Source organism: Rattus norvegicus, chromosome 4, assembly GCF_036323735.1.
Source record: "Rattus norvegicus strain BN/NHsdMcwi chromosome 4, GRCr8, whole genome shotgun sequence".
Classification (NCBI taxonomy): domain Eukaryota; kingdom Metazoa; phylum Chordata; class Mammalia; order Rodentia; family Muridae; genus Rattus; species Rattus norvegicus.
This window is the reverse complement of record NC_086022.1, coordinates 110,942,960-110,966,277: the sequence shown is the minus strand read 5'-3', so window position 1 is coordinate 110,966,277 and position 23,318 is coordinate 110,942,960. Positions and strand designations below refer to the sequence as shown.

The 23,318-nt window shown below is 40.2% G+C and overlaps 1 protein-coding gene across 5 annotated transcripts in view; it reads left to right on the top strand.

The window, feature by feature from the left end:
• Ctnna2 (catenin alpha 2) overlaps positions 1 to 23,318 on the top strand; it is a 1,149,087-nt gene that overhangs the window by 1,035,074 nt on the left and 90,695 nt on the right. For all 5 annotated transcript variants that reach the window (NM_001106598.2, NM_001415842.1, NM_001415843.1 and 2 more), the window contains one exon: positions 9,283 to 9,483. In NM_001106598.2, coding sequence (NP_001100068.1) covers positions 9,283 to 9,483 — 201 coding nt within the window. The remainder of the gene's footprint in view (positions 1 to 9,282; positions 9,484 to 23,318) is intronic.

Genomic DNA, 23,318 nt, shown 5'->3' with positions numbered 1-23,318 from the left:
AGTTTTCAATGATGAGAACAAGACAAGGCAGATGGGAGAAATGAGCTAACACATGCTCAGTCTGTAGTTTGTGTGGATCTCTCCTTTAGCTCCTACCAAAATTCTACAAAGTAAGTATAAATGTTTCTAAGTGTTCCTCTGAGAAAAGTAAATCATCGAGGATGTAGACACCTCAAAAAGATGGCATTAAGGTCCAGACTGCCTTCTTTTCAGAAAATATAGAGTGTTCTCAATAAATCAGGGAAGAATGGAAATGTCATTCTTTCTTATATACTTTCCTGCTTTCATCTCAGCTCCTTTCTCTAGCTCTAGAATCTTTATTTGAGTTTCAAATTTCTCACCTTCTTCACGTGCCTTTCTTGTTTTTCAGTCCTTAGGTACTTAGCTTTTGAGGATATTTGAAAGTAGATGTTCATTTAAAATAAACCCTTTCTAGGGCTTGAATGATAAAAGAACTCACACATGTTATCCACCCTAGAACTTTTGTTTGCTGAAGGTTAAGCCTTAACTTTGAAAATATCACTCCCCGCATGTTTCTCATCTAAGGGGGATGGTTGAGAATTAGAGAGTTGTGTGTTGGGGAACAGAACAATAGCCAGCCACGATGCTAAGGTGCTTTCTAGTTCTAGGGTTATTGTGGTTGTTGCTGCTGCTGCTGCTGCTGCTGTTTGTTTTTGTTTGTTTTTCTTTTCTTTTTCCAGAATTACTCTCAATAAAAGGCAGAAGGCTCCCCACACAGTCTCACTCAGCTCATGTACCACAGTCCTGACACTCCCCTGGAAAACTTTCTGTGCACTGCCTACAGATCAGTAGAAAGTAGTCATTCACTGCCTTGCCCACAGAGGAATCATTTTAGAACTAAAAAGTTCCCCCAACTTATCATTTTCTTCAAATGTCCAAAATTTTCTAGGGGTGAGAGAAGCAGCTGGTGGGGGGTGGTAGTGGGGGTTGTCTTATCTCAGTCTTTGTGAATAGCACCAAGCTTTCCTTAATTTTCTTCCCTGGAGGCCTGCCTCTTTGTCACCTTTCTTCCTGCCATTCCTTTGTGCATCTCATTATTACCTTGAACAAGAAAAGGCTTTGGCTCCTGCTGATAACACTGTGCGGTCCAACCCTAGTGGTACAAATGCTGCTGCATGCTTCAACAGGAAAATGAACAGACGCTGTCAGGGAGCCAGGTTGGCAGAGCCTGCTGGAACATGCCTGTGAAGTAGACAATCAGGCAGCAGGCACCTTTTTGTAGACAGGGCTTGACAAATACACTCGACCCTCTCTGTGCATGCTGGTAGGCCGTGAACACAGCCAGATAGTTGGGGAACCTACTTCTCATCTCTGTGCTGGATGTACATTTGCATTGGTAAATTGCAGGTCTGGCCCAGGAGATATTTTGGAATTATATTAATGACATTTTGTGAATCTGTTTCTTTTTAGGGGAGTATTCTGGCAGGAAATTCTACAGAAAAAGCAATACACATACTGGCATACACAGTCACACTCACACTCATACACACACATTTATACACATTTATTTAACACATGTACACAAACTCATACATATCATAACTACCTTGATGCATCACACAAACTCACATATATACACATGTATATATACATACACCCATGCATAAATATACCTTTGTTTTGATTCCATGCTAACTGAACTCATATACTTGAGGGTATAATTTGTTCATACAAAACACAAGTTTGGATAGCAAAGATGCTAGAGATTAACTTCACAAAAGCAAAATGAATGTTCCCTCCTGGTCTAGGCTCATAAAAATTCGAAATGGCTATATTAGAACATTCCAACCTTTCTCGCTAGGCAGAAAGTACCATTTTTAATAGTTCCCTAGAATAAGTGCCTTGGCATTAACTTTGTGACAGTTTAATTCTTAGGTTTGGCTTGAAAATTTATAGAGAGCAAAGATCTGTAAAAAGCTATTAATCCCATAATGTCTATGACTTCTAGTTTGTTTGCTTTTCCTTCATCCTCGTCCTAAAAACCACACCAAACCAACAAACAAAACTCTAGGACCTTGAATTTTTTTTCCTTTGAAAATATTCACTCTGTAATTGGTTTTGATAAAGAACTTCAGTTTTGTGGTTAATAACAATTTTTTTGGTCATCATTGATTTGACTTTATTAACAAAATTACATTCTTTATTAAAGATTGAAGGTTGCAAAACTCCAAGAGATTGTTGTTGTACAACTCGTTGCAAACTGCAGATACATGTTTTCTGGTGTTCCCATGCCATATTTGACATTTAGTGCAGCCACCATGGCACATGCCAGTTTTTCTTTACCAAGCCACTGAAGAAGACACATGCTTTATTAACTCTTTACATCCCCATAAAAGATCCCTTACTTCTTTTCTCTCCAGAACACCATTTCTCAGTTTCTTTCAGGAGTTGTTTCTCTTCAAAATATTTTAGAATAAAAGTGCATGAAGGACTGACTCCTTGGATAGACATGTTGATCTAGCCCTTTTCTTTGAGTATCTGTGATATTCAGAGTCTTAGAAGAAATTGAACTCTGAATCAGATGTGGCTTCTGTCTTAAAAGGATTCACCACTCTTGATGTTTCCAAACACACTGGCCTCTGTTGTAAAGATGCAGACAGTAATAAGGGAAGTTATCACAAGGGACCCATGAATCTGTGAACATACCAAGTAATGTCTTTTGAATAAAACATTCATGTCTACATGGGCAGATGCAGTTCCTTGTCAAACTCATTGCTATCATTAGCAAAACAGAAATACATTTTGAGGGAACCTGACTAGCCCTGGCTTTGTTACACATATGTTGCCAATTAGTGTAACTGCTTTTATGAGAGAAGTCTGACTAATTTTTAAGTATTGTGAATTTCTAACTGGAGAAAAGTTGAGAATTGCTGAGCAAACTGTCTTAAAATTTAAAAAAAAACATGAATCTAGGCTGGTGGCCCACACCTCTAGATTTAGTACACAGTGGTCAGAGGTAGGTCCATCTTTGTGAATGTAAGGCCGGCTTAGTCTATGTACATTCCAGGACAGCTGGAGGTACGTAGAGAAGACTCTATCTCAAGCCAATTAAAAACAAAACATACTTGAAAATCAAATTAGCAAACGGGAAGTTAGGTAGCATAAAGTAATACTTATACCAATTCTATTAGCTATCTAAAAATGTCCTGACTTAGCTGATTGAAAACATTTTTGTCATAACAGATTTTTTTAAGTAAGCATCTTCCCTTCAAATCTCCAAAGCTTTATTGATAACAGCATGCCCCCTCCCCCTTCTTAGAATGATATCAAATGATATCCCCCTTCTCAGGTACCCCTCTAGAAACCCCCATCCCACATCTGTCCTCTACCCCTTTTCCTTGCCTCTATGAGGGTGCTCCCCCACCTTTATACCCTTTTCCACTCCACCATTCCAACATGCCCATACGCTGGAGCATCAGACCTCCACAGGACCAAGGACCTCCCCTCCCACTGATGTCAGACAAGGTCATCCTTGGCTACATATGTATGTGGAGCTATGAATCCCTCCCTGTGCCCTCCTTGGTTGGTAGTCTATTCCCTGGGAGTACTGAGTGACCAACCCAGTCTATATTGTTCTTCCTATGGGGTTGCAATCTCCCTCTGCTCCTCTAGTCCTTCCACCAGCTCCCCTGGTGGCGTCCCTGAGCTCAGTTTGATGGTTGGCTCCAAGCATCCGCATCTGCAATGGTCAGTTGCTGACTAAGCTTCCCAAGGAAAGCCACACCAGGTTCCTGTAAGCAAGCATCTCCTGGCAACAGCAAGAAGGTTGGTGTTTGGTGTCTGCAGACAGGATCGATCTCAAGGTGGGGATGTTCCCGGGATGCCCTTTCCTTCAGCCTCTGCTCCATTCCCCCACCCCATCTTTCCTTTGGACAGAAACTTTTCTGGGTTAAAATTTTTGAGATGGGTGGGTAGCCCCATCCCTCGAATGGCGACCGGGCATATCTACTGGAAGTGTTCTCTTCAGGTTTCTATCTCCCCTTGACTGTGCATTTCAGCTAAAGTCATCCCACTTGGGTCCTGGGAGCCTCTCGCTTCCCTGGCATCTGGGACCCTCCAGTGGTTACCCCAAGTTGTTTTTAAAACATTAGATATCAATATGCTTTATAGTGTCATAAATGGACTTTTTCAGATTTTTTTAAAAGTATTACTTGCAGAGATTAACAACATAATTGTCAGCCCTCTCTGCTTTGTAGTCTGTTGCAAAACACCATCTTTTCCAATTGCACAGAAAACAACAGCTAGCTTGTTCTTACAGTGGTGTGTCACATCAAAAAAGTACCTAAATGTAAACACATGGTTTACACAGTATCCAGTTACTCCTTTTCTGGGCAGTGTGTGATTATCTGAATCCATCCCTGCAGGAAAGGAGGCTATGACAGTCAGCTTTTTGTATGTAAAATACAGTACAAACTTTCTTTTGAGTCAGTGTCTTCCTAGGGTGTCTGCTCAGGTGAGTTCACAGTAGATGATCAGGATCCCAGGGAAGGATGGTTGTGGGGAGTTCCTTAATAAAAATAGAATCTCCTTCCATCAATATTTTTATACTTAGGAAAATATCACATTACAAATATTTGCTTTTTGTAAGTTTGAGAAAACTGACTAGTAGCCAGCCTTTATAGATACCTTTATCATTTTTCCATTCTAACTTATAACTGAAAGTAAAAAAACCAGAAGAATGTAGAAATCAGAAACTTAGGGTAGGCAGGATGACTTAGCAGGAAATGGCACTGGATGCACATGCCTGGTGACCTGAGTTCGAGTCCACACAAAGGTAGGAGAGAACTGAGTCCACAGAGTTGTCATCTGACCTCCACACACATGCTGTGGCTTGATTTTCCTCCCAGACACAACAACAATAATAAACTAAAAGTGAAACAGAATGACTTAAACACACCAAGTCGTCTTATAGGGCAATATATTATGAGGTCAAAATTAATGTTTTGTGAATAGCAGATTATAGTTAGCAGTTTTTAAATCAATCTCCTAAAGAATATACACCTACTTCCTTATGCTTGTTTTTATTAAACGTACTTTTTATTAATTTTAGGCACTATATTTTGTTTATGTTCTTCTATTTCTCTCTAGCTCTTTCACTGTCTGCCTACTGAATTTCATGTTCTCCCTCCCTCTCTTACAACCACCCGAAACAAAAAAGAAAAAAAGCAAATAAGACAAAAAGTGCCCCAAACAAATGAAAAATAAAACAAAACAACAACAAAACCCTCACTCCTTTACACACATAAAACATGGAGTCTATTGGGTGGTAGCCAACTGTTCCTAGTCATGGGGCCTGCTCTGGAATTGTGGTTCCTACACTCAGTGACACTCCATTTGAGTAAACTGATTTTTTTCCTTTGCCAGAATGTATCAATAGCAAATAGCTTCTTGGTTGCCAGGGACCTTGAGTTCACTCTCCCCTGTACAGGGCAGGGATCCTGTCTGAGTTGGACTTGTGCAGGTCTTATGTGTACTGCTGCCACAGGCTCTGTGTTTTCAAGAGTGCTGAGTGCTTGGTTGAAAGAAAGAAAGAAAGAAAGAAAGAAAGAAAGAAAGAAAGAAAGAAAGAAAGAAGGAGAGAAAGGAAAGAAAAGAAAGTAGATAAGAAAGAAAGAACGGAAGAAAGAAAGAAATCTACATTGGAGCTTGGGATTTGCTGGATACTCATTTAAATTTTCCTCCTCTAGAAACTTGGAAATCAGAAGTATTCATAGAAACTTTGTCAATAGCTAATAATCCAAGCCGCCTAACAGTCATTGAATTTGGTTGCTATAATGTAAGCAGTTTATGTAAGACAGTGATAATGACAAGCAAGCTAGTTCTGTTGAAAGCATGTGCTCTTGTGTGTGTGTGTGTGTGTGTGTGTGTGTGTGTGTGTGTGTGTGTGTGTTGTGTTGTATATTCATCTTAGTCTGCTCAGTGCTATAAAAGAATTAGAAATCAGGTGACTTATTAAGGACATCCATCTGTTTCTCACAGTATTGGAGGCTAGAAAGGCTAAGATAAAGGTACTTGTGAGAGCTGCCCTCTCATAGATAACTGAACTCACTGCGTTCCCATGCTGTAAGAGGAAAGATCTCTCTGGCATATCTGGTAGAAGAGAACTCATTCACTCACTCACCTCTTAGCACTGGGTCACCTCCTCAAGTTTTTATTTCTTAATGTTGGATCTCAGACAATATGACAGCTTCATTCAAGCCTGGACGTGCAGGCCCGTAATCAAAGTTCTTAGGATGCTAAAGCAGGAAAGTCCAGAGTGCAAGATCTGCCTGGGCCACAGAGTAAGCTTAAAACCATCATGAACATCTTAGAGGAACTTTTCTCAAAATTGAAAACTAAACTACACTTAAAGCTAAAAAAACCCTAAAAATAAAAGTAAAAGTAATGAGCATTTACTGACCAATGGGTAATAACCTAGGTTCAGTCTTCAGTTCCACAAGTAAATAAATAAAAATAAAAACTATAAAATGTCCTTATTATTATCCATATCTGCTTTCTACTTCTATTTAACTACCTATTTATGTATTTAACAATTCATTTAACTACCTTGTATATCTATCGATCTATCTGTCCATCTATCAATTCATCTATACATCTATCTACATCTACCAATCCATTCATCATCTATCTATTCATTTATCTATCATCATCTATCTATTTATCTATCCATCATATCTGTTTGTCTGTCTGTCTATCATCTATCTATATGTCTATCTAGCTAGCAATACATCTATGTATTCATCTATGTATCTCTCAACTTTTTGTAGGTATGTTTCAGGGTAAATTTGTGGGTGTCAGAGCACAACTTTCAGAAATCAGCTCTCTCCTTTCATCATCTGGGTTTCCGGCATAGAAATCACGTCATCAGGCTTGGTGGGAAGTGGTTTAATGGGGCAGAGGTGTCTCATTGACCCTTCTTAGTGTTAAATATTAACTAGACCATAAGAATAATGAAAATGCTTAAATCTATGCTTGACATTTCAATTTGTGAATTTGAGGCACGAGCATTCAGACACCACAGTTTCAGTTGTATGTATGTGTCTGTGTATAATTTTCAGCTTAAAATTATTTTCATTTTTCTTTACAGTGCTAAACTTGTGAGCATTCCCTTGGAATTGTGCTTTTCAAAAATACTCAACAGACATAATTACTGTCTGACATCAGACAGGGAATTGAAATAGAACCTACTTGCTCCACTGGAAGATTGTGTCTTTCTCTATAGAATCAGTTCCATTCCTGCTTGCTTGTCTCCTACTGTGTGGTCCTTGACAGGAGAATGGTGCTTGCCTTCAGTGTAATCTGCTGTAACATTAAAGACTGGATTGTACTTAAGTCAAGGGAACTCCATGATCTTTCCCCCTTAATCCATTTTCTCTGTGACTGTATCTTCCATCTGACGTATCCTACACTGTCATTTAAAAAGTTCCTCAATAAAAAAATAGTCAACTATTCATTCATGCATCTAAAATTTCAATTCCTTTAAGGTAGAGATATTTCCAGGTCTGATTGACTTTTTGTCAGCTGTTCTGACTCGCACACTTATTTATTTTTATTTCATATGTGGCTGAGTGCATATGAGTGCCCCGCGAGTATGTGGGTGTCTGCAAAGGGCAAAGAGGATGTAGAATTCCCTGAGCTTGGAGTTATTGATGATTGTAAGTCAGTTAATATGGCTACTCTGAACTGAACCTAGCTTCATTCACTTCAAGATCAGCAAGCACTCTTAAGTGCTGAGTTACTTCTCCCGTCACCTCTCCACCTGACTCCTGCTCCTAGAAGTAAGCCTCAAAACAAGGGATTACTTTTCATCAGTACGTCTCAAATTGCGGTGTTGCCTCCACCATCCCTATGAGCATTTCTTTTTTTTTTTCTTTTATTAACTTGAGTATTTCTTATATACATTTCGAGTGTTATTCCCTTTCCCAGTTTCCGGGCAAACATCCCCCTCCCCCCTCCCCTTTCTTATCGGTGTTCCCCTCCCCACCCTCCCCCCATTGTCCCCCTCCCCCCAACAGTCTAGTTCACTGGGGGTTCAGTCTTAGCAGGACCCAGGGCTTCCCCTTCCACTGGTGCTCTTACTAGGATATTCATTGCTACCTATGAGGTCAGAGTCCAGGGTCAGTCCATGTATAGTCTTTAGGTAGTGGCTTAGTCCCTGGAAGCTCTGGTTGCTTGGCATTGTTGTACATATGGGGTCTCGAGCCCCTTCAAGCTCTTCCAGTTTTTTCTCTGATTCCTTCAACGGGGGTCCTATTCTCAGTTCAGTGGTTTGCTGCTGGTATTCGCCTCTGTATTTGCTGTATTCTGGCTGTGTCTCTCAGGAGCGATCTACATCCGGCTCCTGTCGGTCTGCACTTCTTTGCTTCATCCATCTTGTCTAATTGGATGGCTGTATATGCATGGGCCACATGTGGGGCAGACTCTGAATGGGTGTTCCTTCAGTCTCTGTTTTAATCTTTGCCTCTCTCTTCCCTGCCAAGGGTATTCTTGTTCCCCTTTTAAAGAAGGAGTGAACCATTCACATTTTGATCATCTGTCTTGAGTTTCCTATGAGCATTTCTTGAGAATGTCTTTGAAACTCCCTTTCCCAGGTCTCATCTCAAAGCTGTCCTAGTATGGTTTTCTATTGTTATGGTACAACACTGAATAAAACAATCTTAGGGAGGTGAGGATTTCTTTGACTTACAAATCCTGATCCTCATCCATCCTTATGGGGAAATTCATGGCAGAAGTTCAAAGTTGGAACCTAAAGACAAGAATTCAAGCACAGTCCATGAAGCAAACTGCAAGCTGCATGCCTACTTGCTTACCATGTCTACTCAGTTACATAACCCAGAACCAACTATATATCCCAGGGTTTGCACTGCTCAAGGTGAGCTGGGCCTTCCCACACTGAGCTTCAGTCATGGAAATGCTCCCTGGATGTGCACACAGGCCAATCCAATGGAAGCCACTCCTCCTACCCTGAGACTCCCTCTACCCACATGCATTAAGTTGACAAAAAGTAGCCAGCACAGCCAATGAGCCAGACACTTCCAAAGTTTCACCCAAACATCAGTGTGACAAACCTCTGGCTGGTGCTCAAGTTTCACAACTACTATTGTAATTGTAAGGGATGCCCCTTAAATACTGCTTCATGTTATGGGTTATACAATTTAATTTTTAAGATGAGGACTCATAGGGACGATTGAATTGGTTTTAGACTGATCATTAGATTCTTAGTAGTACAAGGTCATATAAAAATGTTTGTCCTCTTCCCAGAAAATCATATCTTGGAGGATGTGAACAAATGTGTGATTGCCTTGCAAGAGGGAGACGTGGACACACTGGATCGCACAGCTGGGGCCATACGAGGCCGGGCAGCCCGGGTCATTCACATCATCAATGCCGAGATGGAAAACTACGAAGCCGGGGTCTATACGGAGAAAGTGCTGGAAGCCACAAAATTGCTTTCAGAAACAGGTAAATATGGATGTTACATTTGCCCCAAATATCAGTGCTATAATTGATTTCTATATCTGAACACAGCAGTTACATTAGCTTCTACCATCCTTGATTCATCCACTTTGTATGTATCATGGGGCGTGTGGAAAAATGTGCAGGCTCTTGTTACTTAAGTTTGTATTTGAATAACAGAAAAAAATTGTATTACTTTCCATGTTTATGTATTATTTTGTCATTTTCAAGTGTAATATTATTTGGTTCTCACAAGAATTTTAGAAATAGGCAACAAAAATTTTGATTTTTCAAGATTACAGATAAGAAAGTAGAATAGTTTCAAAGCTACACAAAGTTTGGATCTGACTGGGGATTGGTTTAAGTATGAATCTCTTTTTACTTATTTATTTATTTATTTATTTATTTATTTATTTATTTATTTGTTTGTTTGTTTATGTATTTATTTAACATCCCAAATGCTGCCCCTTTCCAGTCTTACAGAGTCCCCCCTCACTTCTCTTCCCTTCACCTCTGAGAGGGTGGGCCCCTCCCCCTTGGTTGTTTCCCTACCCAGATGCATCAAGTCTCTTCAGGGTTAGGGATGTCCTCTCACACTGAGGCCAGACAAGTCAGCCCAGTAAGTGGGAATCTCTATTGCATAGTTTCTTCCATTTCTTGAGAGAATTGAACCTAGAGGAAGAAGCTGGGATAACCAATGGGGATGTAGGAGGCTAGATGTGAGATACTAAGAGAAACCTGGCAGCACTGCTGAAAGGGTTTAGCCTTTGAATATCTACCCAGCCTTGAATGTCCTCATTTAACTCATGTTCTGTCCAGTGGGACTCATTGCTTAAGTAAAGTGCCTTGTGCAGCTGATTTTCACTATAAGGACAGAAGATTAAGAACATATACAGCATGAACGAGGTAGTGGGTTACTTAGTCAATGTTGAAGGAGTATCTCTCTGTATGGTGCTATATTTATGCCCTCATCTCTGATATAAGTTGATCTTTTTCAAATGTAAGGATTTTAGCTAAAGTTCAACCATTTATCAGCATCTATATGTAGGTCAAGGGAAGATCTTGCCATTGCCCTGAGCTTAATCTTGAAACATTTCAAGATTCCTATGAGTCTGAGGTATTGAATAGATGGTCATGCTCATGTCACTAATATCCATTCACTCAGGACTTCATCCATTCTCCACAGGAAGGTGCAGTTGCTTCTACGATATTCTTGTAGCTCTCTGGGGTGGGAAATGACATTCTGCCACTGAGCTAGCAAGGCATTCTGCAATACAAAATGTATCAAAGAACATGAATGTGTGTGTGTGTGTGTGTGTGTGTGTGTGTGTTTGTTATTGTGTTAGACACTTAAGACCCTCATCCTTTGTAATTTTGTGTGCATGATGAAGGGTTGGAATGTCCAGAAAATGAGATAAAACTAGAGGAGAAAGAAAGAGAAATCTTTGTTTTTGATGGTGCTAAGAATTAGTGCTGAATTGGGTCAGGGCTATCCACACAAGTATCTTTCCCTACCAATCCCAATGACAGCCCTACCAAGGAGTTTGCATATGGTCTTAGTGCACAATCAGACCCATAAAAATAGATATTTTTAAAGGACCACACAGTGCTGTGATCCAAGACGAACATGTCAATAGCATGCTGTTTTGCTTAGGAAAAAAAAAAAATTTACAAAGGCTTTGTTAGCCTGGAAGCATCAAGGAAAAAACAAAAAGAAAATAAAAGCAAAACTCTAAAGTGCAAATCTTGTCTATTTTCTCTGAAATATGAGAAAAAAAATGGAAGATTGCTCTTGTGAACCTAATACACTTAAAATAGAAAATAACAAAAATCATAGTCAGATATATCCATACTTTCATTGGCTCTGAGGTAGAATTACTTTCATTCAAACACAATTCTTTCATGCAGTAGAGCAATACAAATCAAGCTGGATATACAGTGTTTCTCGTTTATATTAAAGAACGTAGGAAGAGGGGCAGGAGAGATGATTCAGTGATCAATAGCACTTGATGCTCTTCCAGAGAACCCAAGTTTAGTTGTCAGCATCTAGGCTTATTGTGGGAGGGTCTCAACACTAGTAACTATAGTTCCAGATGCTCTGACACGCTCTTCCTGCCCCCACAAGCACACACACACACACACACACACACACACACACACACACACACACTATTAAAAAAAATAGAATAAGACATTTTAGTCTGTAATTAAAAGATTTTCTAAACCCTTAAAAAAGAGAAAGATGTCATCTCACAGTGGTATGGTTTGCCTCTGCTGGCTTCTTAGCTCAATTCTCATGTGAAACTGAACTTCTTGTGACATACCTCACATATAACAGAAACACTCCTGATGCTGACTGTACATGGAGCATCAAAGAAGGGTGTGGAGACAGGACTCTGCAGCTCAGGACTGGTGAAAACAGTTGAGTCAAGTGAAATGTACAGGGCACATTGGCAATTTATTTGTGACTTTGAGCTTGAAGAAAAATAACACAGTTGCTATTCCAAAGACACAGCACTTTCTTTATTGTCTCTGGCTACTTCAGCAACGTAAGTGGCGTCTTGGCATGAGTTTGCACAGACCTTTAATTCTAGTGCTTGGGAGGCAGAAGCAGGTGGATCTCTGAATTTGAGACTGGACCAGTCTAGACAGCTACTTCCAGGACACCCAGGGCTACATCAAAAACTCTTGTCTCAAAACAAAACAAAACAAAACAAGTGGTATTCAGTAGGTCACAATTTACTTAAAGGCAAGGACACTCACTTAATTGTGGTAGAAAATGTAACACTAGTTATTCAAAGTCTAGAAATGTAAATAACTTTCTGGTTTGTTTCTTATTTAAAAACGAATCAAGGAAGCAGAGCCATCCTCTTGAAGGTTGCTGTTTTGAGGAACAGTGCTTACTTACATATCGGGAAACCATTTAAAATTCTTGTGTCAGCCTTCACCAAAGGATATAGCTAAAGATGCCACTGGCTTTGCTCTCTTTCCTGTTGCTATTATAAAAGTACTAAAAAAGCAAATTAATAAGAAAGTTTATCTTGACTCACAGTTTGAGGATACATTCCGTTATGGTGGAGGACAATCAAGGTGACAAGGAATTGGGGTAGATGACCACATCAAATTCACTGTGAAAATCAGAGTGATGAGTGCTAGTGTTGGACTTTCTCCTTTTGATACAGTCAAGGGTTTCTGTGTCAAAACAAGATCAATCACAACAAAGATGTGTCTTATCACTTTAAGGTAATCAAGAAACCGCACAACCATGTTCACGGGACACCATCTCCCTAGTGAGTCTCAGTTCTTCCAAGTTCACAGTAAACTAAATCACCTTCTTATTAGAGATGGCAATGTCTTATTCCTCATTGGATAAAGTAGATGAGCAGGACATAAAGGATTCCATTTTTAAGAACTTGTTGAAGGGTACTAGGAAAATAATGAAACAGAAAAATACAGTAAATACTTAAAGGATGTATAAAATCTTTTGCCTCTCTAATTTTCTCTTTTTTGAATATGTGTGTGTGTGTGTGTGTGTGTGTGTGTGTGTGTGAGTATGAGAGAGAGAGAGAGAGAGAGAGAGAGAGAGAGAGAGAGAGAGATATTTTATAAAAACCTAAAGTTGTTGGCATGAAAATGGAGAAAAGTGTTGGCCAAAAGCTGACTAATATGACATATTACATCCTGCTGGCCTTGATTAGACACTGTAATCTCTGGAATTAAAGGAAACTAGGTACCTGATGTAATGATACAAATTTATCAGTTTAGGAGTGTCACATGATTAGGATTATAGGACTTCTTCTTATTCAGTCTATGTAACCTTGAGCCTGTCAGTCATTGCTTCAGGCCTCAGTTATCTTGGCTTGCAAATAAGTCTAACTAAAGCAATCACCCTTTCTCCCAAGCCTATCATTGTAATCTGATGCATTTTTTAGTATTTCTGTGTGTTTTTTAATTTTAAGATAACATTGATTTCCCCTTCCCTTTCCTCCTTCCAAACCTTGTGATCTCTTTGCTCTCCTTCAAATTCATGGGCTTTCCCCCCCACCCAAGTAATCATTGCTATATGAATATTATATACATCTATTCCTAAATATAACCAGCTGAATCTGTATAAGGTTACTCAAATGTATGTTTTCAGGATAGATCATTTGATACTGGATAATAGTTAGTGTGATCATCCCTGGAGAAGACTATTTCTTCCACTCAGCATTCCTCAGTTGCCCGCAATTCTTTTTTTTTTTTTTTTTGATATTCTTTTTTTTTTTATTAACTTGAGTATTTCTTATATACATTTCAAGTGTTATTCCCTTTCCCGGTTTCCGGGCAAACATCCCCCTCCCCCCTCCCCTTCCTTATGGGTGTTCCCCTCCCCACCCTCCCCCCATTGCTGCCCTCCCCCCAACAATCTAGTTCACTGGGGGTTCAGTCTTAGCAGGACCCAGGGCTTCCCCTTCCACTGGTGCTCTTACTAGGCTGTTCATTGCTACCTATGGGGTCAGAGTCCAGGGTCAGTCCATGTATAGTCTTTAGGTAGTGGCTTAGTCCCTGGAAGCTCTGGTTGATTGGCATTCTTGTTCATATGGGGTCTCGAGCCCCTTCAAGCTCTTCCAGTTCTTTCTCTGATTCCTTCAACGGGGGTCCTATTCTCAGTTCAGTGGTTTGCTGCTGGCATTCGCCTCTGTGTTTGCTGTATTCTGGCTGTGTCTCTCAGGATCGATCTACATCCGGCTCCTGTCGGCCTGCACTTCTTTGCTTCATCCATCTTGTCTAATTTTGCCTGCAATTCTTTATGTAGGGTTGAGGCCTCATGGTTTTCCCCATTCACTTCGGCATGTCTATTGTTGTGGTCCTTGTTCAGTTTATGTTTAGGTAGTCATGTTGGTTAGGCTATATGGGCATAGCGTCTGACATTAATGGAAAACTCAATCTTACAGCAAACTTCCTGTTCCCATGGCTCTTAACAATCTTTCTACTCCACCCTTTGCTATGTTTCGTGAACCTTAGGTATAAGTTTTGTAAATGTGTCCACTGGGAATAGGTTCTCTAAATCTGCATTTTGATTGGTTGTGACGTTCTGTAGTGGTTTCCATCTATTGAAATTAAGTTTCTTTGATTCCTTCTTTTCAGTAGATTTAAGCCCAATTAGTGTGTTGTTATCACCAAGGTATGAAAACTGTTCTTGTCTATTTGGTGTTTTGTGCTTTCTAGTATGTGGTTAGGTATGTCTTTCTCTAGTTTGGAAAATTTTTCTTTTATGATGTTATTGAAGATCTGGTTTCTTCCATTGACTTCAGGTACATTATCTCTCTCATGCTTGCCTAGAATTGAAAAAGGTTTTGTTTTTTTAAAAATATGTCCCACATTCCCGTATGTTTCTTTTCTGTGTTTACAAAAAGCTTTTTATATTTTTTGCTTATTTAGATAGATCCTCTAATTTATCTTTGAGTCATGATACTCTTGTTTGATTCATTTGACGTGTTGATTAATTAGGTTTTGTAATTCTATTTTCATTTCAGCTTGTTTTCTTTAATGCTTCTCTTTCCTGGTTGTTTTCTATCCTCATGTCGTAGATTGTCCCCACTGTTTCCGCCAGCCTTTTTGGAGAACACTCAGGTGTTTATTCTCCTTAATCTCTTTCTCTCTAATTTCATACAGCTGTTTCTTTTTCCTTTTTTTAAACTCCTTGCAGTCTTTAATGAAGTTCTTCTAAATCTTTTTCTTAGAATTTATCTATGTACTGCTCATTGGCTCTCATTTCTAAAGAACAAGAGGGTTTTGAAGACAAGATATTGGCTGCATCTTTCATGTGGTTATTATTCTTGTGGTGAGGTCTAAGATTTTTGTGTGTATGGGTGCACTTGAGTGTGTGTGTTTGTATGTGCATGTGGCAGGGGTGGGTGGGTGAGCCCTTCATCATATATGGAAAGAGTGAGAAGGTATGTGGGTGGGTTGGGCCCAGAGGGTCGAATGAAGTTGGGTAGCAGAGAGTACTGGGCTGGTGTGTAGGTTGTACCTCCTGATCCAAACCTATGAAGTGGGCTTAAATGTAGTTGGTTGGGAAGATTTGAGGTGGAATGGCAGGGCCTACGGATTGATGGTTAGGTAGCTAGTGTCCTTGCAGAAACCTAGAGGGGGGTTGCAGTGCAGCTACACAGGTATGCCAGACTGCGCAGAAGCACTGGATATGGGGTCAAGACCAGATCTGATGGGTTTGGGAGAAGGTGTGAATCCAAGTGTCAAGAAGATTTTCCCAGCTAGATCCCAGAAAAGGATATGGGTTATCTGGATAGTACACAGAAAGGTGTGGGTCGTGTCAGTTCAGGAAGTTCCCGGTGGAATCCAGTCTTTCTTAAAAATAAACAAACAAACAAACAAACAGACAAGCAAATAGTTCTCTGAGACTTGAATATGATGTGCTTTGATTATATCTACCGTGGGTGTCTTCCCAGATTTGCAACCACTTATATACCCAAATTTGAGTCAAAATTCATCATCAACAAAACAAAACCCCCATCAAGATTATTTTCTGCTGCCTAAATGTGCTCTTTCCACTGAGAATGGTTTATTTACTGTAGAGACACTTTTAGAGAAAACTGCCTTTCTCTTGTCCATCAGCTAACACTTACAATTAGCTTCAGAACCAGTGTTGGGATTTCATTTTGATCTGCCCTCTAGCTCTTACTCTTTCTGCCCCTCACCTTCTGACACATGTTTTGTGTAGTATTTAACCACTTTTCTATGTGAGCTTATCAGAGTTTGTCCATAGGCACACTCTATTTTACGGAGAGGATAGATGGGTGGTAAAGTGACATCAGGGGGAAGTAAGGGGACTAGAAGGAAGAAGGGTGACCTTGAGAAGATAAAACAGGGACAGTTTCAGGGCTGCGGAGACGGCTGTCAATCAAGTATCATTTAAAAGTTTAGGACTGAACTTTCATGCGTACTCCCATGTAAACATTTCAGGTGCAGTAGTGAATGGTTGTAATCTCAACTTCAGTGAAGTGGAAACAGGTAGGTTACTGGGGCTTAGTGGCCAGTCAGAGGAGTTTAACTGGTGACCCTGGGACTTGCTTAGCAGCCGGTGTAGTCTAACTTGTGAGATCTAGGCTGAGTTACAGACACAATTTTAAAATTAAAAGGTACATTGTGATTGAGGATGACAGCTGACATCAATCTCTGGCCACCAGACATACTACACAATCATAAAAACACAGGTGTGTGAGTTCACATATACACACATACACACTTGTACACACACACACACACACACACACACACACACACACACACACCCTAAATTGTCAGGTGTACTTTATATCTCTTTGGACTTGGATTAGCTATTTTGTGTGTTTTTGTTAGATTCACGACCTTTAGATAGAAGGCCTTATGTGGCAGGTACTATTCTGGCCTGAAAAAATAAATTGGTCTGAAGTGGAAACTTAAGGGTTCTTTTGAAATTCAATTGGATGGTGTTTTGGTGGGATACCTATGAAAGACTAAAACCAACTCATGAAGAAACATTTAGCTGAAGCAGACACAGGAAAGAGGATGCTTTGCTAAAGCAAGCGTGTGAAAGGACTCGTAATGAAGGAGTCTTTGCTAACAACATGCATGTATTGGTCCACTTTACCTTGTGTAGTTGAGCTTCATTTGTTGGGACTTCATAGAGAGAAATGCACCAAAACGTCTGGTGATGTGCTGCAGTTTTTTGTCCCTTCCATATACTTTAGCTGATTGATGGAATGATGTCAGCTGAGACAGATACTCCTGTTGAGGCAAGACATGTGTTGAGGGAAGACCAGTAGAAGACACATGATGTTTGGAGGATATAAATAGGACTTGTCGGACAGTGACAGAGGTAGAGTTTATAGGCTTGTTTATAGAGCTAGCTGAGCGATGATTGTGGGTCTTGTATCTTTACTGATCTTTGCTCCTCTGAGAGAGGCATAGCTGAGACTTTCTCCTGGCCTTCCTCCTGGGCTCTCCTACTAGCTCCAGCCAAGGCTGTGGCCTGGCTGTTTCTGGTATGTAGAGTCCCTGCTTCTGATTCATGGTTTACCAAACTGGACTGCTGGTGTATCCATGAAGTGCTCGTGTGTGGATCAAGCTGCCACTGCTAACATGTGAACTGAACTGCCGATTTACACTTCCCCATATCTTTTCTTTCCCATCACCCCTGGCTAGCGGTGGGCTAAAAGAGATGTTAAAACTTTTAACAACCATCAATAAAAATAGGTTTAAAAAATTAAAGTTACATTTGTCTTTGGGTTGGTGACAGAACTCTTAGTACAATGTAGAATATTCAACAAAATCATTGGCAGTGACCCTCTAGATGCTTGGAGCAACTCCTACCCCCTACCACCCAAAATTCTTATAGACAAAAGGTCTGTAAACATTGCCAGGTATCCTGGGGTGGAGCTAGATTGGGGCAAAAAACAATATTTATTATAAGGCACTACGCTAAGGGAGCCACAAATATCCTCTAACAGATACAAACATAAGCAGGGTATAAAGAAATATTTCACTGTAGACACAGACAATGAGGAATGTTGCAGCATGGGGTATATGAAAAAGAGGTTTTATTCAAGAACAGAGTTTTCAGAAGGCCTTGACCAAACAGGACATGGCTGGAAGAAATGTTTACAAGTGTGGACCATTTACACAAAGGGATGTATGCAGGGCACTTGGCTGTAGTGAGATTCCTATCATGCTACCTGACTGCTTTCACTGAGTACCTAGGAAATGGAAAGGTACCCTAAGAATGACAGACTCATCTGCAGCTTATGTCCCGCAAATCATTTCTCTTCCTCAGCAGTGCCAATGTTTTTAGCTTATGAGTAATTTCTGTGTTACTATGAGCACTGAGTCAAATTTAAGAAAATAATTTTGTGGATTCTAGTATGGTAAAGTTGTAGGGGTTCATTACATGGAAGATTTACCTATTTGTGATAAAACTAATGTGCGTTGATGAAAGCACAATAACAGAGATCTGCAGCAGGCCCATTAAATACTTAAATGGCATATTTTCTGGCCCCAGTCAATAAAACCTGAATTATAACAAATTGCTAACAGCTTGGTTGTGAGTGCATGGTTGAGCAGACTCATCTGACTTTCCATTTCCAAAGGCAGGCTGATGCAGGAGACATGGGGCCCACAAAAGCACCCAGGGCTAGCATACTGAGTTATAAGCAGAGTAGCTCCTTCCAAACCATTCAGATATTTTAAAATGTCACTTTTGTAATACTGAGATCTCTTGCTAGTCTTTGGGAATGTGTATGTAATACGATTGAGAGAGTAGAGAGAGCTTTGGGAGTCTGCCAGCTGTTTCTTCTTCTAAGAGGAGGTATAAGAGGGAAGGAGGGAGTGAGAGAAGGAGAGGGAGAGGGAGACGGAGAGAGAGAGAGAGAGAGAGAGAGAGAGAGAGAGAGTTTTGGTTGGCTGTTTTGTTTTTTTGTCTTCTTTCATTTTAAGGAGCCAAGCCAGGGCCTTGTGCACGGTGGCAAGTCCTGCATGGCTGATCTATTTCTGTCTCTTGAATCCCCAATGACAATAGATGATTATTCTATCTTATTAATTACATTGAATAAGAGATTAAAATTTTATTATTTTAGATAATATATATGATAGAGTAACAGGCATAATATAATTCCATGCTTTATAACCTACATTTAGATAGTAGAAGGAGGCAAGAGGAAGAGGAAGGGGATGGGAAGGAGGGGACAAGGGAAGGTACTGGGAGGGCCTATGATCAGAACACGTGTTGTAAATGTATATAAATGATCTGATAGCTGACATTATATATTATTAATATATACTTAAACTTAAAAAGATGTAAGATCTTTGACATGATTCTGTATGCTTTCCATAGAAAATATTAAAGGACCAAGAAATAGCACTTACACTAGAAATAGTATTGAAGCATCCATTCATTTATACCAGTTTAGGTGGTAGAGTGGATTCAGGATGGATTTCATAAAACTCAAGCACCTCACTACTGCTTACTGACATCAACAGTAACCAAATTTGTTAATGCTCTGGGATAGAGTTTTCTGTGTTGCCTAATGTTTTCCCATTTGGACATGGTCAATGTTATTAAACTTGGAATAAGTACAGTGCTGTCCATGCCTTCTGAATTTGTTTAGTCACCATGACCAATCCCTGATAAACCTGCTGTTTAAAGCCTCTGTCCCTTCTGGATGAGATCATCATTTTACTACCAACATAACACATCCACATGTCTTCCTCTGTTGCTTTTGTAATGTTCTATATTTCCTCCACCTCAACATTTGTTTATTGAACATTGACTTTAATATCTAACTCTAGTCTCAGCTGGAAACAAGAAACAACTTCATTAGTGCCTTTTCATTAAGTATGTACTCTTCATGATATGGGATGCACTTAGACCATATTCAGTTCAGAGAGGCTGCTCTTCATATGTGTATCTATTGTTTGTGATGGGATTACCACATTAATATTAGTATCTACATATCTATCATCTCTCTATCTCTCTACTTATATCTCTTTATCTGTATCTTTCAGTAAATATGATGTAAATATGCATACAAATGCACTCTAGACTCGCAGCTCCAAATTTTCAGATCGAGATTTTCTTTCCTTTTCACTTTCTTCATATCAGTGGGAAGCAATCTTACTGGTTTTTTAGGCATATTTAGTGGGATTATGTTTTATGACTAGACAGCTTTAGATGACCTGCCTTATCTTTGTAGTTGGATTTTAGCAGGAAGAGTACAAAAGTAGGTCAATTTCGGAATAAGTTGGTGGGGTATCTTATTAGAAAGACAGGAATGGTAGAGAAGACTATTAAAATATAAGTCAATTCTCTAATGGTGACCTTCAAGTTAGGTTATGAAACTAATGGATTTCAACAGAAGCTATTACGACTGACATTGCTCAGCCTAGACATCCTAATATATTTTAAATGTATTGTAACATAACCCTTACTACTAGTGTAAAACAGTTTATTCTCTCCTGAAAGGTCAAAATGATGGTGATGTGGAGTAAGCGTGTTACTTGCAGGTAGCTTTAGTATTTGCGATAGTGTGAAGAGATATAGAAGGAAGAAGAAATTTCAATCACTAGATAATCTTTAAAGAGGTAATACGTGGTTTGTTTTCCTTAACTTTCCCAAATGATAGATACCTTCAAGTTGTACATGTTACAGAGATTTGACTGATAGCTGTTTTTTGGCTTTTCAATAATACTTTGTGCATATACATGCACAAGCATGTACACACCCCAGCACAGTGAGTTAGGTCAGAGGACTACATACAGTAGTTGGTTCTCGTTCCATCATGAGCATCCTGGGTTATAATAGTTTCTGTCAAACCGATAAAAAAATCTAGACACACCTGGGAAGATGTAATATCAATTGAAGGATTGCTCCCATCATTCTGGCCTGTGAGCATGTTCTAGGAGGCATTTACTTGACAGTTGACTGATTTTAAAGGTCCCAACCCTAGATAGGTAGATCTGAGCTATATAAACAAGCTAGCTGAACGAGTCAGGGAAACAAGCCAGTTAGTAGTAGTCTCTGTGGTCTCAGCTTCAGTGCTGTGTGCAGGTTCTTATCTTGAGTTCTTGCCTTGGCATCCCTAGATGACGGACTGATAAATGTAAGCTAAAACACACTCCATGGTCTTTAAGTTGCTTTAGGTCATAGTGTTTAGGGCAGCAACAGGCTATCAAAGTAAACCATGAAGACTGAGAATTGTCACATTTGTGGGCAATGGCCTGCTAAGCCATCTCACTGGTCCATTGTTTTTTAATCTAAGATGTATTACTCTATCTTGAAAGTAAATATTGAATTCATTTTTATATAAATACTTATACATGTATATATATGTATATATGTGTGTGTGTGTGTGTGTGTGTGTGTGTGTGTGTGTGTACATGTGCTATGTGTGTACCGGAGCTCACAGAGCCCAGAAGAGATATCTCATTTCCTGGAACCAGAGTTACAGATGGTTGAGAGTCATCTTGTAGGTGCAAGGAACTGAATCTAGATTCTGAGCAAGAGTAGCAAATGCTTTTTACCTACTGTGCCGTCTTTGCTGCAGAATTTGGGATTCCTAATGCAGAGAAAAAAGCTTGCTTACGATACTGACCACCCCCAGCATCGCATTCTTGCTTTCAGGGTAGAATTAGGAGGGCAGGTACCTTCTGTCTCTAAAGAGGAAAGCTATACTGTAGGAGAGAAACCACTTATTTATGAACCCAAGAGCTTATAGAGTAGTCTGTTTAAAGATGTCCACTTTTCTCCTTGGTCTGGGGGCAATGTTTGATGTCAGTTTAAACAAATTCCCAGTAGAAAAGAAGATTATTTATTTATTTATTTATTATTTTTACACTCCAGATTTTATTACACTCCCAGTCCACACTCCTGCTGTTCCACATCCCGCACCTCCTCCCTGCCCCCTCCCACCATGTCTCCACAAAGATGTTCCCATCCTAACCACCCAACCAGACCTCTAAACTACCTGGGGCCTCCACCCCCTTGAGGGTTAGGTGCATCTTCTCTGACTGCATCCCAACTGGTATATGCTGCCTGGATGGTGGTCCAGTATCTGTGACATCATGGGGGGTAGGGTGGGGGGGGGGTCCAGGTTAATGGAGAATGCTGGTCCTCCTACAGTGTTGTCCTCTTCCTTAGCTTCCTCTAGCTTTTCCCTAATTCAACCAGAGGGGTCAGCAGCTTCTGTCCATTGGTTGGGTGCACATATCTGCATTGGACTCTTTCAGCAGCTTGTTGGCTCTTTGGAGGGCAGTTTTGATTGGTCACATTTTGTGAACACCCCATAGTCTCAGTAATGGTCTTAGGTCTTGGGGCTTCCTCTTGAGCTGGATCCCACTTTGGGCCTGTCACTGTACCTTCTTTTTTTCTAGCTCGTCTCCATTTCCATCCCTGCATTTCTTTTAGATGGGAAGAATTCTGGGTCAGAGTTTTGACTGTGGAATAACAACCCCATTCCTCACTTGATGCCCTGTCCTTCTGCTGGAGCTGGGCTCAACAAGTTTCCTCTCCTCACTGTGGGGCATTTTATCTCAGACTCCCCCTCTCTTTGATTTATGAGAGTCTCTCCCTTCCCAGGTGTCTGGTACATTCTGGAGGGTCCTCCCAACCTCTTTCCTCTCGAGGTAGCCTATTTCTATTCTTTCTGTTGGCCCTAAAGGCTTCAGTTCTTTTCCCCCACCCAATACCAGATCATGTTCCCTTCTCCCCCTACCCCCAACCCTTTCCTTCCCCTGTGTCTCCCTCCCTCCCCCTTATGGTTGCTTTCTTTTCCCTCACAAGTGGAACTGGGGCGTCCTCGTTTGGGCCCTTCAACTTGTTGATCTTTTTGGATTCTGTGGACTGTATCTTATTAGCGAGAACATTCCCTTTTAAGAGTCTTCCTCAAAGAAGTCTGTAGCTTGCCTCTTAGTTTTCTGTGTGAAATATTTGCTAATGTGTATCTCTTGGGAAAATGGAGTCCAACAGCTCTGTCCAGGTTATTTCACTGTCTGGGAATTCTGTCAAGTTACTCTTTGAATCAGGTTATAGGTAGTTTATTCCTAGAGATTCTTAACTGTGTAGTTCACACAAACATTTTTCTCTCATTGGCTTAGTCATTAACTCTAAGTTCTGCTATGATTCATATGCATCCTGCTCACTCATCAGAGGGTTGGAAGAGCCACGCCAGAAAATACAACTTAAGAAAAAAAGGTAAATATAGCCACATTACAAGGGGTTCTGGACATGTGCATGGAGTTTGGGTAATCTGGACCAGGAAACCACACACAGTTGTATATTCCTATGTTGTGAATTCAAACCTGTGAGTCCT